Here is a 16,000-nt window from a genome sequence, read left to right on the forward strand (position 1 = left end):
CAACTTGGAAAGAATTAGTGTCTTCCAAATCAAGGAAATAGCTAAGCCATGAAAAATGTCAAAAGAGGAAGGCCCCTAAAGCTATTTTATGATATCTCAGATCTGCCACTTTTGCAAAAAAACACAACTCATACACAAACATCAACATAATACATTTTTGATACATTTTTGGTTATCGAGATTATCATCAAGATGGATTGGAATTCAGTAAATTTACCACATTTGTATAACACGGTCGAGCAAAGCCCTAAGGATGGCGTCCAGATAAACCCATTATATGACGAAGCTTATGCAGCACAGAACGGAAATGACAGTTCGCCATCTTTAGACACTGGAGCATCATACAATGAATCCCTAGTACCATCATCTGGAAACTACCATTCAACTACACTGACTTCTTACCATGGTCTCCATCGCCCAGCGAGATTAGATTGGCATCGGATAGGTCAGCCTTTGGTCAAAGACTTTGCCAATGATACATGGTTGAAAACACGCCGTGTGCTTGCCAACTACGATTCCGAAGACGAGTTGCAGAATGAAAACTCCAAATTTACACAAGCAATCTCAATGACAACAACCCCGCCCAAATCAGACGGCATGGCTTACACAGTTTCGGAATCAGAATATACATCCCCATCACAAACACCTAACAACACAGCCTTCAACCCTTTCATGTCCCCCCCAAAACTAAGCCAAGGACAACACATCTACATGGTGCTCCACGACGCAGTGCCCGTCGCAGCAGAATCCCTCGCAACAACCAGTGTTACCGGAGTATATACCACGCTCGAAGAGGCAAACGGATTCGTAGAACGAGTTGCGGAGGAGACTTGTAGGGATGTACCAGAAGAGAATATGAAAATGGCGATAGAAAATGGAGCGTTTGGCTTTGATATTTTGGATGTGGAAAGGCATGTGTTGCATAGAGTGTATATTGAGAAGCAGACGGTGAGGGGAGAGTGGAGCGAGAAGACCGAAATCGAGGAGACGGGGGTGATGAGGGATCAGGTAGAGGATATGGGAATTTTTGACGGATTTGCGAATTTGTCGTTATGAGTGCTGCGGTAGGTGACGGTTTGGGCGAGAACCATGCGCTACGACTCTACTGTCTGATGCATAGCAAGGGGCTCGGGAATTCATGGCCGAAGTTTATGAGGACGATGGCTTTATATTAGGTATCAATACGAATGGAAAGGTTATTTTCAAGACTTGACTAATGGCAACTTATAAGAGGGTCTTAACCTTTACTTATCACCTGTGAAATACTCCTTGGGCATCTCACATCAATTTGGTATCGAGAAATGTAAAAAAAGACATTTCAAGCAGAAGAGGATTGGACGGTTATGAATATCGAGATACGCCTACAAAAAGAACATACCAGCACGAACCCCAAATCTCTAATAGATACAATTGTTTACTCAAAGATCTCCTAACATAGGAAGGTGACTATATATAAAGTAATGATGTTACAACAAAGAATATACAATAAGCGAAAGAGAAATTACAGAAGCAAATACATACCGACAGCATTACATCAGCGGTCTATATAATATGTATCCCATCCAAAAGAAAAGAAAAAAATCAATTTCTTTCTTCCAATTAACCCAAATCGTCATTAGAAAATGGCTATTGAAGTATTATTCCCCCCAAGCAAGCAGGTAGTTGAAATAAACAATAAATAAATCGTACTAGAAAACACGTGGAAAATAGCAGGGGAAAGGGATCAAACTAATAACTAACCAACTAATAATCCTAACCCATCCTAACCAAGCAACCAACCTATTATCTAAAACCCCACGCCATCCATCCATCCATCCATCCATCCATCCCCCATCCCCCAAACCTCACATCACAACCCACCTACAACAAACAAACAACCTACCTAACCAGGACACCCCCTACAATTCCAGGATCCCAGATATGCAACAAAAACAATCCACGATCCAAAAATTTCCAAGCTGTGGAATGTGATTGGGAGATCCGAGATACCTCCCTAGCTACCTCCCTGGTTAAGGTAGTATCCGATAAGTGATTAGAGACTCGTGATAGCATACGCATCCGGATGAATCTGAATCTGAATCTGAATCTGAAGATGGGAGGGGAAGGGGGGGCGGGGGGGCGGCTACATATTACCGGGTTGCTTGCTTGCTTTTTAGCCTTCATCCGAATACGGGTTTGGGCTTGGGGTTTTTGGTAAGTCTTGTCTTGGGGAGGTGTGTTGGCGTGGATTAGGATTAGGATAAGGATAAGGAATGTAGTCAGTTGTATTATGCGAAAAGGAAGGGGGGGGGGGGGGGGGGGAGGGTGGGTAGTTGGATTTTTTTGCTATTAGATTGGCTAAGCTCTGATCTCTGATGTAGATCTTGTTTACTGCTCTATAGTAGCTATTAGTGGCACGAATTGTTGGGACTTCTGCAAGGACTTCCACATAAAGAATGTGTGTTCATGTTATAGGATATATTGTAAAGCTTCATCTTCATAAAATTCATTATATTCATATCCAATATCTGGAAATCATGATTAAACATCGCCCCTTACTTCTGATCAACTCCTGTCCTCTCTTTACCGAGAATCTAAAAGGCCCAGCCAAGTGTCAATCTATAGATTCGCTCCCCCTTTGTCTCCTGATTACTACCCTTTCTAGCTGCCTCTTGCGCCAAATATTCTTGCTCCTCTGCATCAATTCTCGCCTTTCCAGTAAAGAGATCAGCTTCTTCGGGCCTCAAGACCTTGGTCTTCATTGTGTATTTGTATCCGAAAAACATGATAAAGTACAATGGAATACCTAGATATGTAGTGATGAAAGTTGAGTGATCAAAGACGGGTTTGGTGCCTGCCTTGGCGGTCTTTTTGTAGCAGAATAGTGCGAATCCCTTGAAGATGGCAATGAGGATACAGAATGCAAGAGCACCGTAGGAACCATAGATACCGAGGGGTGCTACGTATGCCATTTCGGTGTTTTGAACTCCTTGAGCACGACGAGCGCGAACGAAGTAGATGTGGGAAATGAGGATGGAAATCCAGGTGAGGAGACCGAACATAGTGACGAGATTGACGAAGTAGCCAAAGACGGTGTAGGAAGCTGTGTTAACACCCAAGAAAGCGAGGAGACAGAATGCAGTACTGAGTCCAAGGGCATAAATGGGAACGCCACGTCTATCGGTGCGTTTGAAGATCTTGAAAGCTTTTCCCTCGGCGGCAAGACCATATAGTGTGCGGGAGGCAATGTAGAGATCAGAATTTGCCGCCGAGAAGACAAAGATGAGGATACAAGCGTTGAAGATGGCGGGGAGGAATTGGATACCGCTGATCTTGATGGCGACTACGAATGGCGAGGCAGAGGCACTGTTGCTCTTTGTATTACTGTCGAGAAGTAGTTTGGAATTGTATGGGACGAGCATGCCGAGGAAGAAGACGAGCACGACGTAAAAGAGGAGAATTCGGTAAAAAGTGAGCTTGATAGCTTTTGGAATCACTTTGCGTGGATTGGCAGCTTCTCCTACTGTTACACCAACGAGTTCTGTGCCCAAGAAGGCGAAGACGGCAGTAGTGAAAGTAGACCAGACGGCGAGAAATCGACCAGAGTTTCCAGCTACATGATGTTAGAATCTTCTCCCAACTGTCTGAGTACATGAGCTGCTTACACAAAATGTATTCATGGAACGCTCCAGGATCCTTCCAGTATTTGAATCCAGTTGCCTGATGATCCGGTCCTCCTCCACATACAAGTACTAAACTTAAGATGATGAGACCGAGGATCACAACAACTTTGATACTTGACAACCAGAATTCGAATTCTCCGAAGAATTTCACACCGAAATAGTTGATACAAACGATGGCAACCAAGAATATAGCAATGAAGACACCGGGATTGACTTTCTCTCTTGGTAACCAGTATTGTATAACTAAAGATGCGGCTGTGAGATTGTTAGGAGTGACGATGATGTATTTGAACCAATAGTTCCTAAAACTTGTTAATATATGCTAGTTGAGTATAGGGGGACGTGAAAATTACCATCCTAAACAGAATCCTAGAGCGGGATCAACAAATCTGGTAGCATAACCGGTAAATCCACTTGCCAAAGGCAGCCAAGCAGCCATCTTTGATATTGTCAGCACTTCTCAATATCCAAAGGCTATGCACAAACGACTTACCTCACCGAGAGCTGCCATGACCAAAAAGCACAATAATCCAACGAGCGAGTAGCCTATCAAGAGTGGCGCTGGGCCTGCCTGAGCAAGGGCTTTTCCCCTGTAACATTGTGTCAGCAACACGCCTCTTGCAAGACTTACCATGCAAGGAAGCAATGACAAATCCTTTTAAAAGAAAAGCAAATACGTACGTTCCAATAATCAATCCAGTTCCAATAGCACCACCGATTGCTATCATAGTAATTTGTCGAGACTTCAAACCTCGATGAAGGTGGTGACTTGGATCATTATCTTCACCGGCATCGTGAATGCCTTCTCGTGCGTGCTCGATGGGATAGCTTGCTTTCTCTGCACTCGAGGGCGAGTAATCTCGTGAAATATGTGCCGCCATCTTTGGAAATATCTGTTGGTATCAAAATCCTTTTGCAAGGAAGACAGACAGGTGCCAAAGTCTGGAAAGAAGAGGTGGGGGAAAAGCAGGAGAGTAGAGGGATGATGTTCAGAACAATCCAAAGGAAGATCAACAAATGGGTGGGAGATCTCAACTATCTATATGACAGCATCGGGCGTGCACTAGGAGGCTCCTGGTAGAATTAATAACGTCTAGACTTGCCGTACGATAGTCGCCCTGAAGATTTTAGGGCGTGCTAGGTATAATATAGATCATCCCGACTGATTGTTTATTCACTGATAGAACTAACGAGACCACACCAAAATTGATAATAAATCATAATAATCAAGATTGCGGTCTCGCCAAGTCCCCCCCAAGATCCCATTCTCAAACTACCATAGAAGCAGCATAGGTTCGGGCAACCTCGCATGTTCGCGGTTGACCAAGGGAAAAAACTCCACCCCGATCACACTTTGCAAGGATGCCGTATGGGGTAAAACCGGGCCTTTTTATCTCCTTTTGCTCGTTCTTATTGATATCAGCATATCAACGTTGTAGCACGCAATAAGCGTCTGGGCGCCCAGGACTGTTATCATGTAACGCGTGAGCTCAGTGGAACTGCATCCATACCGTGGGTGTTAATATTGGAGCCAAGATGGTGCTAGGATTCCCTGAGAGATAATGGTTCCTAGGTTATCTCCCAGGTTATCTTTGCCGTACGACCTTGGCATTGAGAACGACATGATAAATAGATAAATAGGTGATAAGGCGCTTGGCAGCTGAGAGGAAACGGGAGCCGACACTGTACATACACACATGCACACATACTATAATATGTGAGGATGACATGAGCGACGAGGTTTAGTTTTCTCTCTCTCTCTCTCTCTCTCTCTCGTCGTTCTTCACCGGCTGGCTCCAATTGTTGTTCAGATGACAATGGAAAATATGATTGGATGTTTTTTTTTTCTCCGAACATATCGCGTGCACAGAGTAAACAGAGCTTTTTAGTACGGAGGCGGCCGGGATTTTGATCCCAGGCTGACATTTAGGTGAACGCGGGGAGATTTATTACGTAACAGAGGCGCCCTAGAATCTAGGGCTCAAACGGGACGGGGACAGCCATCTTCATGCGGTACTTGTACCTGATTATTTTCTAAGTACATAGTTTTAACTGGGCAACTGATATAAATCCAGTTAGACATCCCATTTACACTTTCCGAAATATCAAGTGACTTGTAGCTTTTTAGTTCCAAGGTTGATGTAAGAATTCAAAGACCGGAAAACCATGCTACCGGTACTTGAGCACCAACTAATACGTAACTCTGTGGTAATTGGCTTTTATTTTGGTTTAGTTCCATTTTAAGTCTACCATCCTATCACCTCTTTGCATTTGCTAACAAGTTCAATGCGCTTCCTGCCAAAACAAATCCAGCTTGATCAGGACTGAAAGTATGCTTGGTCTTGAGAATAATTTCCTCTCCCGACCCGTGCTTCTTAACCCGCAAAGTAACTTCACCCTTTCCGCCATTCTTCAACATATCGTATAATCCGATCGTGCCAACCTCATCAAGTGCGTCAATCTTGCCATAATCCTCTCCGTCGGCGAAGGTAAGGGGTACAACACCTTGCTTCTTCAAATTTGTTTCGTGGATACGTGCAAATGACTTGCAGAGAATGACTCGGCCTCCCAAGTAGCGGGGCTGGAGAGCCGCATGTTCACGTGCGGAACCTTCCCCGTAATTGCTTTCTCCGACAACGAGCCATTCTTTACCCTGATCCTTCCACTTTTGAGCAAGTTCTGGAATACCAGATGTGCTACCATCCACATCATAGGCGACATTTACTTCACCCGTAGCAGCGTTTGTAGCTGTGATGAGTGTGTTGGCCGAGATATTTGGAAGGTGACCTTTGTATTTAAGCCAAGGACCAGCAGCAGAAATGGTATCGGTAGTACACTTTCCGGTGACCTTGTAGAGAACACGAAGTCCCTCCAAGTCGCTTTCTGGGAATGGAGCGAATGGTTCCAAAAGAGCTAGACGATCCGAGGTTGGAGAAACAACGACTTCCGTTTCAGGGGCAGGGGCGCCTGACGATGGCAAAAATTCCTTGTTTCCTTCTTCGAAACCTTCCTGGGGGAGTTCAGCACCAGTAGGTGGCTCAAAACGGAATTCTTTGCCAGATGGAGTAATGATGGAGTCTGTGAGTGGGTTAAAAGATGTGCTTCCAGCATATGACATTGCGGTAACAATTTCAGGTGAGGCGAGGAAGTTCATGGTATCTGGGTTACCATCGTTTCGGCCTCGGAAGTTGCGATTGTATGATGTGAAAATTGCGTTTGGTTCGCCTTTACCAACTCCATCGGTTCGGCTCCACATGCCAATGCATGGACTTCATTGAGTTAGTAATTTTATCAGGAAAGAACCATGAGATACAATAGTATATTCGGATTGGCTTGGGAAATAGGCAAGACAAGTGAACAGAAACTCAAGGAATTTGGATGTTTAGACAAATTGTAGAATCCCTCTATATACTAGCACTTCCAGAGATAGTTGCTCGTCGATTCAAATTTGAACTTCCGTGCCGGTCTATCAGGGAGAGAATTTGGGTGGAACTGGAGATTTCGAGTTGTATTGAAATGAAAGGAGAAATAAAACCATCGAGTATGATAAAAGAAGAACTGATAAAACTTACCCGCAAGCGTTAGCAAGCACGATACCTCCAGCTTCGGTAAATGTTGATGAAATCTCATCTCGCTCTAGAGTTGCTCTGATTTGTTCGCTACCAGGTGTGATGAAGAAATCAGTAGCTGGCTTGAGCCCTGCGGCAGATGCTTGTTTGACCAAATTCTGTGCTCGTGCCATATCTTGATATGAACTGTTCGTGCAACTACCAATCAAACTTGAGGATACTGTCTCTGGCCAGTTATTTTCTTTAACAGCTTTAGCGAATTGTGATAATGGGGTTGATAGATCGGGTGTGGCTGGCCCGTTGATGTGAGGTTCCAATGTGGAAAGGTCGATGGTGATGAGTTCGTCATAGTGAGCGCCTTCGTCAGCTCTCAGTAAGTTGTGGAGCGAAGGACTTCCTGCGATAGTTTGGGCTTGTAATGCGATGGAGGATCGGTGTGTTGATTCGAGATATGGAACGTGGCGTTTAGAAAATGGGAATAGAGAAGTGGTAGCACCGACCTCGGCACCCTAGATATCATTAGTAATAGTTCATACAGAGGGAGACAGATATTCGGAGAAGGATAGAACAAACCCTATGAAAGTTGTTAGTCATGACTCATGAAAAAGTGAAGTAAACTAGATGTTCAAATGGAAGAGAGAGAACATACATGTTGCATATTGTAGCCATTCCAGTGCAGCTCAATGAGTCAACACCAGGTCCGTGGTATTCAATGATATATCCAGTTCCACCACGGACAGTTAATTTGCCTGCCAGGTGTAAAATGACATCCTTGGGTGACGCCCAACCACTCAATTGCCCTTCAAGTCTTACTCCTAGAATTTTTGGCGCCTTCAATTCCCATGGTGCATCAACCATTGCGTCCACGGCATCAGCTCCACCAACACCAATGGCGATAGCACCCAATCCACCAGCATTTGGGGTATGGCTATCTGTGCCAAGCATCATCAAACCAGGTGCCGAATAATTTTCCAATACAGTTTGGTGGATGATTCCTGCTCCGGGTGGCCAAAACTCGATACCGTATTTCTTCGCCGCAGATTCCAGGAAATCAAAAACTTCCTTATTGCCCTTGATCGACTCTGGAAGGTCAACATCTGCTCCTCTCTGTCCAACAATCATATGATCGCAATGAATACTGGCTGGGACAGCCGTAGAAGGCAATTTGCAGGTCATGAATTGCAACAATGCCATTTGTGCGGAAGCATCCTGCATAGCAACTCTATCTGGCTTGAGCTTAAGGTTTGCATTTCCTCTGATATTAAGTCCATTGTCGGTATTTGTCAAGAGTGATTCTTCGGGGTTATCGAGATGGGAATAGAGAATCTTTTCTGCGAGAGTCAAACTTCTCGAGGATCCTAATACTCTTCGAACCTCATGGAGTCGTTTGAGAAGTTTTGGGTAGGGAGGAGTTCGGGATTCGATGTCAGGTTTGTATGTAGAACTGCTTGTATTTACAGTTGCGAGAGTTCGTCCGCTTATCGGTCTTAAAATGGATGGGATATTAGTCCTCTATACAATGAGTCAATTGTGTGAAAGTTTTGGGGGAAACAAATGTATATTTACTCTGATAGCCAGACCACTGCTCTTGAGAAGCCCGCAGGACCTCATGTTTGCGAATCTCACCGGGTTTGGGATGGAGATTGAAACTATTTACAGAAAGGCAAACATGAATTCTTTTATCTACAATTGCGATATCGCTAACAAGAAATTCTTCCTGACATTCGGAAAGTAGCCGATTCGTGGAATTCTAGGATGCTGCTTTGATTCGACTTGATTTTCAAACCGATGAAGACATTGTAGAACTAAAGCGGCTCGAGAAGGGGCTCGAGCACTTTGAAACTTTGTTTTCACCCCGCAATCTTCCTCTGGACCTCACCCCAAGTCGAAAGGTTTCCTTTAGAACTCTCCTGTTCTTCAAAAACACCTTCCTCACATCTTCACAATGCTACCCTTGTGATCAAAGGCTGTGATTTCTCAAGACGTACTTGTTCTCTTGAAGACGGACTTGCAAAATAATCACTACATTCCTTATGTCAGAAGTCCAAAACACATGTGGCATTTTCCGTGTAGTTCTCCTGTTCTATGTAGTAATATAGGAAAGAACAGGACAGGTGGCAAAGTTCATGGCAACATCAATGGCCAGATGGGATCGCCATGCCATCTTCTGAATCTTCCTTTATATGCCAACAGCCTTTCAAGTATTGAAGAAACTGAAAGTGGAGATTGTACTGTACAATTTGTACAGACAACCATGAAGAAGGCAATGGCCATCAAACATGAACCTTTTCCTTGAATGCTATGTATATATGGTTCTAGATTCTGAAATATAGGGAGTGGAGGAGAACTCAATCTATAAATATCTTCTAGAGAGTGGGAGGGAAGACATAGTTTTAAGTAGAAACAGACAGCAGATCAGAGTTATAAGCATATTCTGTCTTCCAAATGTCTTCCATTCATTCTCGGCCTTGCATACTTTGATCATCTCTCAGCGTAGACTTGAGACGATAAAAAGTGTAGAGGAGTTTTCCATTTCTGGTGCCCAATCAAGGACTTGACCAATACGCAAGCATGGAAGCAAAGCAGCGCAGTGGCCTATCTTTGCTGCTCCTTGCTCATTGGGACATAGATACAATCAATCTTATGAGAATCAAGAACCCTACCGTGTAATTGGGATTTTTTGATCTTTTTTAAAAAGACTTTCAGATGTATCAAGGCTTAGTCATGCTATGCACGGGAACAGAAACCAAAGCTCTGTGGAAAGGTGGAAAGGTGGAAAGGTGGAAAGGTGGAAAGGTGGAAAGAAAGAAGTATCTTGATACCCCCTTGGCATTAGAACCAAAACCAAAACCAAAACCAAAACCAAAACCAAAACCAAACCCAAAATTCAAAAAGCAAATAAAGGAGAACACATGTAATAGATATCATGCGTTATTTCTATTTTTCTCCAACGGTAGCACGTATGGGAGTTGGGATTGATTATAGTCAAGGGAGAATGAAGTTGTCAATCTACAAATTTCTCGAGCCCCACATAATTCATTAACGACAACCTATCCGTTTTGGGACAACGCATTCGGGAGTTCTTCCATATACGATTTTGCATACTGGATAGTCATGGGAATTTAAATGGGAAGGTCTAGATGGATTGAGAGAGCTCGTAGGGGATCGAGAGATGTAGTTCATTTGAGAGCTTCGCATGCAAATGTGTCGAGACGTCAAAATGAAGTAAAGAGGTTCGAAGGAATTAAGAAACTCGTGCAGATCGCAAAACCCAAGAAACCTCATGCATATTGAGAGACTAAAGCGGATTTAAAATATTGTGATGTGTTTGCGGGCTTAGTCTCCGTTGACCATCCTTGTCATTCTTTTCTTTCCTTTCTCTCCTTCGTTCCTCCCTTTGCACCTTCGTCTCAACTTCACTTCCTTCCCCATTCAATAATTTGGCCAATCATAAATCTCCATTGTCTTAGCTTACTTGGTTGCCGAGTTTTGTTTTCCTAGTAACTTGGGGGAAAAAACAAAACAACCTCTCTCTTGGTCAATTCAGAAAGAACCTCCAAAACTCCCTCAGAAACGCTCAACCTTTTTCTTTCCTACAGATTCAAAGTTTGCATCCAACCTGCGCATTTTTGAAGGTGTGTGCAAACATTCATGCTTTCGCATAAGATCAAGGTCAATGCCAGTACATTGTTGAGCCCTTCTAACTTGAGTTTACCTCGCAGTATCTGATCATATCATCATCCTCAAGATGGCGGAACGAGAACGATCAGCTGCCGAAATGAAGGCGATCAAGCAAGCTATGATGGTAAGCTCCCACACACTCGTTCGTCTTATCACATCACACTGCGTTGCCATATGCTTCAACATTCTAACCATTTTGTTTTGCAGGAAGAGCTTGGTATTGCTCGCAGAGATGCCTTGCCACTCGAAGACCGAGCTGCTAATGTTCCAATGATACCATTGTCGTCCATCAACAGACCAGTTAGACCAGAACACCCGACATCCGCTTGGCATAGTAAGTTCGATGTCCAGAAAGCTTGTCCTTGGTCTGTCTGCATGCTGACTTGTCCTTTCAGACCTCAACCTCGACGACGTTGATCCTGGCCTTGAAGACCTCGACGACATTGCCGGTGGACAATTATATCGACTTCGCAGAGGCGGTACTGGACTAAGCAACGGTGGCAGAGGTGGCCACTCTGCAGGTCGCATTCGAGGTGGAGCTTCAAACAGAGGTGGTCATGCATCTGTGGATGGCCGCGGAAACCATTCAGCAAGAGGTAAAAATACTGATAACTCTGGTTCCGGGTATGTGTTTCCTGCAAATTATAAAGCCCCAGTATATTGTTCGTTTCGAACTAACAAGTTACCAGTCAAACTTATTACAACGACGCAAGACGTGGTGGCAAATCACATGCTAAAGTTGATGCTGGCATCGCTCGTTTACAACGCGAGGCTGAGTTCAGCAGAAAGAATCGAACTGAAGGCCGCTCTTTTAAGACGCCTCAATCGACATCCAAATCTACAAAGCCAGTTCATCGAGCTGCATCTCCTGCAGTCGCTCGTGCTGCTCCTCTACCAAATCGACTTGTAAATTCGAGATTCAAGCTCACCAGCCCTGCTACCTTTCTCTCGCACAATAACATCGGGTCTAGCCCAGTTGCGAGAGCTCCCGAACTCCTTGTTTCTGCACCACAAAATAAAGTCGATGACGATCTTTTGCTACCACCACCAGCTTCTAAATTGGCACCCCAAGGTGGCCTTGCCTCTTCGCGGTGGGCATCGTCTTCAGCTCCGCTTGTTGACACATCTAGATCAGATGACCTCAATCGATCTGCTACACCTGCTAATACTGCAAGCGCCTCGGCGTTGATCCCCTCTGTTCAGCAAGTCGTACCTGCCATTACCACTAGCGCTTCAATATCGGCTTGTTCTGCTCAACAAATCATGCCCATGTTTGGTGCAGTCACTTCAGAGCCTGGCCATTATGTTCGATCGCTATCACCAGCAATATCAACAAATGCTTCCGAGCTGACCCGCTCTGTCCAACCTGCTACTGCTGCCGCCCGCCTGACTCTAGTAACAGATGACGTAACAATCCAACGCACACCAATCATCGTTCGCACTGTGGTCGATGAGAGAATCGTCAAAGTTTCCAAGAATAACAGCACTTACGAATTCGGAATTGCAAAACTCATCAAACTCGATGAGAAATCTCCTTTGATGCTCGAAATTCAAATTGATAACGACGTTATCCTGAGCGAGGTATTATCAGAGGCTACGATATTTAGACTTGATAAGAGCCTTGTCACATATCGGGCTAATCCTACGACAGAAAATATACCCACCTGGAACTTACAGTTTCAGCTGCCTGGCCCAGCAAAGGGATTCATTAATTATCATAATTTCAGACTCTCAGAGTTGAGACGTAGCAGTGGTTCTTCTCACTCCTCAGAACAAGAAAAACAGGGCCCACTCGTACTTCTGTCCCCCGTTTCATCATCAGAAGAACTCGATTCATTCCATACTAAACCAGGAAACAAATCAAGTTATCTTACGAACAGAATCAGCAGTTCTACATTTGCTGATCTTACTTTGCTTGATGGCGAAGAGATTCTTGTCCCACTCCATGAAGAGGAATGCAAAATTGAGGATAATCAAGTTGAAGAGTATTCCCACTTTCAGGATCTTTTGAGCTTAATGGAAGGGGATATTGTTGAAGGTACACTCCAAGTTTTGAATGCAAATCACGGCGGTTCTTTTTATGATCACGTTTTTCACTTGGCCAAGAATGTAGGACTTGAAAACGATGCGTATTTCATGGAACATGCCAAAAATGTTTTCATTGGCGGACTGTCATCCTCTCGTTATTCAAGCTCAAAATCCATCTTGTCAATCACCGAAGGACTTGTTTCAGACTTTTTGACAAGATCTCAAACATTGTTACGCTTTCCCCAGGAGTTTATTGACGCCTACATTAAGGAAATAGCCAAGAAAATCCTCGACATGGCTCAAAATTTTCATAACGGTACTCAATTGGCGACTGCCATCCCCGCTGAGAAATCTAGTTCTGTCGAGGCTGTCGAATTGACTGAAGTCTCTGAAATCGTTGGTGCTGTCAAGTCTGTGGAGCCTCTTCAAATTGTTGAAGCTACCAAGCCCACAGAGGTTATCAGCCCTATCCAAGCTGCCAGTCCTGCTGCAGTCACCGAGAATGTTATTTTCAGACCTAAGCAAGTGGCTTATTCAATCCAGGAAATGATGAAGATGCGACCAAATGCCACCTTGACCAGTGAAGTACTTGCTGCAAAAAATTCTCTCGAAAAGTACCTCCCTGGACATAGGCTACAATACAAGAACTCACTCAGAGCAACTGCTACAAAACTCCAACCTTCCGAATGGAAGACTAATTTCGGTAGCAAAGTTACCTCTGAAGAATTTTTACAAACTCTTCGACAAGATGAGCATGCACCAGGAAAGACCAGCTTTGTAGCCTCATCAGGCGCCGTCAATCCTCCAGAGTTTTCTGGTGTAAAGCTTGAAACACCAATCAACGTCGGCAGGAGCCTCTCCTCCGCAGGCGATAATATTGAAAACATCGAAAATGATTTGACTCTGCCTATTTCTGATGAAAAGAATGTCAAAAAGCCATCAGTTGATGCTCATCACCAAGATAACTCTGATAAGTCTATTGGAACATACTCCATTGCTTCTCAATCTGCTACTCACAATTCATCTAAGAGTTTGTCAGCGGCCGAGGGGAACATAGTAGAAGACAAGATGGACTTTGGAAGCGGCAATAGTCCTCCCATCCTTCCATCAAACAGAGGTCTGAGCACTTCTAGGTACGCTGGGCCAGATGTTATTAACCAAGAAGCCGTTCTTCGTGCTTCATCTGGTTACAACCCCGCCGCACGTCAAGTTGTTAAGAAGCAAGAACGTCTACCCCCCAAGCCACGAGAAACTTCGATCAACGTTGAAAGCTCCGACTTCTCCAAGAATGAACCTATAGGTCTTGCTTACGCCTCCGAAACCGAGAAGTCTAAGTCTCAAGTGACTAACCCAAATACTCTCGGCAAGATCATGGATAATGAGATGAATGTATCCAAGGCAGTGGAACAGCGTACTCTCAGAAGTAAGCATACTGTGACAAACTCAGACGTCGACAGGCTTGCCCAAGTTTTTAGTGATTTGGACGTCAAGCCAGAAAAGGATAATGGCACAGTGGTCGACGTTTCACCAGTTCCAGAGCGCAGTACTAGCCCTACAGTTGAAGAGCTTCTCCAAAAGAAGCGCGCAAGTGGATTATCAACATCTAGATGGGCAAGCCAGGGTACTACGTTGAAACGCTCATCTCGTACTGAACAATCAACTCCGACGATGAGCTATGGTCAATCAACGTCGAACATGCCGCAAGACAACAGATTGTTCTATTCTCAGAGCGCAGTAGCTGTCACACCGTCTCGCCCGTTCCCTTCCAGATCCAACATGTTGAATGGAAGACCTGCCGATACAGATGGCGATGATGTGATGAAGGCTACTGCGCCAGTTTTCACACCTTCCCCCCAGAAGAATGAGAGTACTGTCAATAGATCAGTCTTGTACCCTGTTCGCAATCATCAGAATCCGCAACAAGAAGCCGTTCAGGCCAGACTCAACAAGAGCCTGGTATCAAAGCGAATGTAGGATAAATGTGGTAATGTAGCAACGTATTGATTGTAAAGGCATTTTAAGGAGAATTTTGGAGAATGAATAAGGGGTTTTCCCTGAAATAGCGAAGATTACCAAAGAAACTGTTATAGCATTCTCAAAAATATATCGAATGCCAGATATACCAGCGGAACACTATGTTGCATCTTGATTGTGAAATCTCTTCCCCCTGTGAATTGCAAATTCTTAAACTTTACTTTCTATAATCTCCCATTCCTTGTGCATTTGACAATGATGGTTTCAATAACGGCCATGTAATGTCAGATCCTTATCTGATTGAGTGATACGGAGACGAACAAGTAAAATAATGAGTCTTGGCGACTATTGAGAGAATCATATGTTTACTATAATTTTATGTAATGTCCTGAACAAGAACTATGTTACAGAGGATCGGAATGGATTTATGGGGTGCGTATGGCGTTTCAATGTCTATTATGCTGAGATTCCGGTGTATGAATTGAAAAGGCATGGAAATGGGGATGAAAATCAGGAAGTCAGTTTTTGTGTTGATGTCAGCGAAAGAGCAGGAGAGTATAGGACGAGAGATGGATGGACTGGGTTGGTCGGGAGGGAGATTGCGATTTTTATTGTGATGGGGATAATAGGTTGAGTTGAGTTGAGTTGAGTTGAGTTTGATTGACTCGAGTTGATAAGTTAGATTTGGTTGAATGGAAGATTGGGTTGGAAGGAATTTATACCGTGTCTGTCTTTTGAGGGTGTGATGAGAGGAGGGGAGATGGAAAAGTAGTCGATAGTTGTGTGGGTTTTTAGATACGAGGGGTTGGAATTTGGGGTGCGCAAGTGTGAGGGTGTGAATTGGATTGAATTGACAATCTGATGGGAAGAGAGGAGGAGGGTAGAGGTGAAAGGGGGGGAGGAATAGGGAATAGGGAATAGGGAATGGAAAATGAAGTATTCTCGCCCAGTTGAGATTCAATGTAATCTTTTGAAGTGGCTCGGTATGGCTAATTGAGCATTACGGATAAGATCTAAAGTTGTTAAGGTTATGACAAGGACGAAGTTCCTTGTTGGGAATCTCGGCAGCTATAGAAGGCGATTATT

General features: G+C 44.1%; 4 protein-coding genes across 4 annotated transcripts; 2 read left to right on the top strand and 2 right to left on the bottom strand.

Moving 5' to 3' along the window:
* Positions 1-159: 159 nt before the first annotated feature.
* BCIN_04g04340 (hypothetical protein) lies at positions 160-1,377 on the top strand. The gene has a single exon (XM_001545056.2). The coding sequence runs from the start codon at positions 193-195 to the stop codon at positions 1,054-1,056; it is 864 nt and encodes a 287-aa protein (XP_001545106.2). The 5' UTR covers positions 160-192; the 3' UTR covers positions 1,057-1,377.
* A 1,084-nt stretch (positions 1,378-2,461) lies between these two features.
* On the bottom strand, positions 2,462-4,938 carry Bcdip5. Its single transcript, XM_001557508.2, has 5 exons — positions 4,344-4,938; positions 4,156-4,252; positions 4,016-4,101; positions 3,645-3,964; positions 2,462-3,592 (listed from the first exon to the last, which is right to left on the bottom strand). Exons 1-5 carry the CDS (start codon positions 4,541-4,543, stop codon positions 2,574-2,576), a joined length of 1,722 nt encoding a protein of 573 aa, XP_001557558.1. The 5' UTR covers positions 4,544-4,938; the 3' UTR covers positions 2,462-2,573.
* Positions 4,939-5,671: 733 nt separating this feature from the next.
* Bcaco2 lies at positions 5,672-8,915 on the bottom strand. The gene is made up of 5 exons (XM_024692592.1): positions 8,798-8,915; positions 7,881-8,743; position 7,805; positions 7,235-7,740; positions 5,672-6,931 (listed from the first exon to the last, which is right to left on the bottom strand). Exons 1-5 carry the CDS (start codon positions 8,840-8,842, stop codon positions 5,920-5,922), a joined length of 2,427 nt encoding a protein of 808 aa, XP_024548371.1. The 5' UTR covers positions 8,843-8,915; the 3' UTR covers positions 5,672-5,919.
* A 1,664-nt stretch (positions 8,916-10,579) lies between these two features.
* Positions 10,580-15,073, top strand: BCIN_04g04370 (hypothetical protein). The gene is made up of 5 exons (XM_024692593.1): positions 10,580-10,866; positions 10,954-11,036; positions 11,120-11,246; positions 11,308-11,536; positions 11,602-15,073. The coding sequence occupies exons 2-5, from the start codon at positions 10,980-10,982 to the stop codon at positions 14,912-14,914; spliced, it is 3,726 nt and encodes a 1,241-aa protein (XP_024548372.1). The 5' UTR covers positions 10,580-10,866; positions 10,954-10,979; the 3' UTR covers positions 14,915-15,073.
* Positions 15,074-16,000: the final 927 nt, after the last annotated feature.

Source organism: Botrytis cinerea, chromosome 4 (assembly GCF_000143535.2).
Source record: "Botrytis cinerea B05.10 chromosome 4, complete sequence".
In the NCBI taxonomy this organism is placed as follows: domain Eukaryota; kingdom Fungi; phylum Ascomycota; class Leotiomycetes; order Helotiales; family Sclerotiniaceae; genus Botrytis; species Botrytis cinerea.

Coding starts and splice junctions, on each gene's coding strand:
- BCIN_04g04340 (XM_001545056.2), top strand. CDS start 193: ATGGATTGGAATTCAGTAAATTTACCACATTTGTATAACACGGTCGAG.
- Bcdip5 (XM_001557508.2), bottom strand. CDS start 4,543: ATGGCGGCACATATTTCACGAGATTACTCGCCCTCGAGTGCAGAGAAA. Junction 4,253..4,343: donor ACTGGATTGATTATTGGAAC/GTACGTATTTGC, acceptor ACAATGTTACAG/GGGAAAAGCCCTTGCTCAGG. Junction 3,593..3,644: donor GTTCCATGAATACATTTTGT/GTAAGCAGCTCA, acceptor AACATCATGTAG/CTGGAAACTCTGGTCGATTT.
- Bcaco2 (XM_024692592.1), bottom strand. CDS start 8,842: ATGAGGTCCTGCGGGCTTCTCAAGAGCAGTGGTCTGGCTATCAGA. Junction 8,744..8,797: donor GCAGTGGTCTGGCTATCAGA/GTAAATATACAT, acceptor CTCATTGTATAG/AGGACTAATATCCCATCCAT. Junction 6,932..7,234: donor GTGCTTGCTAACGCTTGCGG/GTAAGTTTTATC, acceptor AACTCAATGAAG/TCCATGCATTGGCATGTGGA.
- BCIN_04g04370 (XM_024692593.1), top strand. CDS start 10,980: ATGGCGGAACGAGAACGATCAGCTGCCGAAATGAAGGCGATCAAGCAA. Junction 11,037..11,119: donor CGATCAAGCAAGCTATGATG/GTAAGCTCCCAC, acceptor TTTGTTTTGCAG/GAAGAGCTTGGTATTGCTCG. Junction 11,537..11,601: donor ACTGATAACTCTGGTTCCGG/GTATGTGTTTCC, acceptor ACAAGTTACCAG/TCAAACTTATTACAACGACG.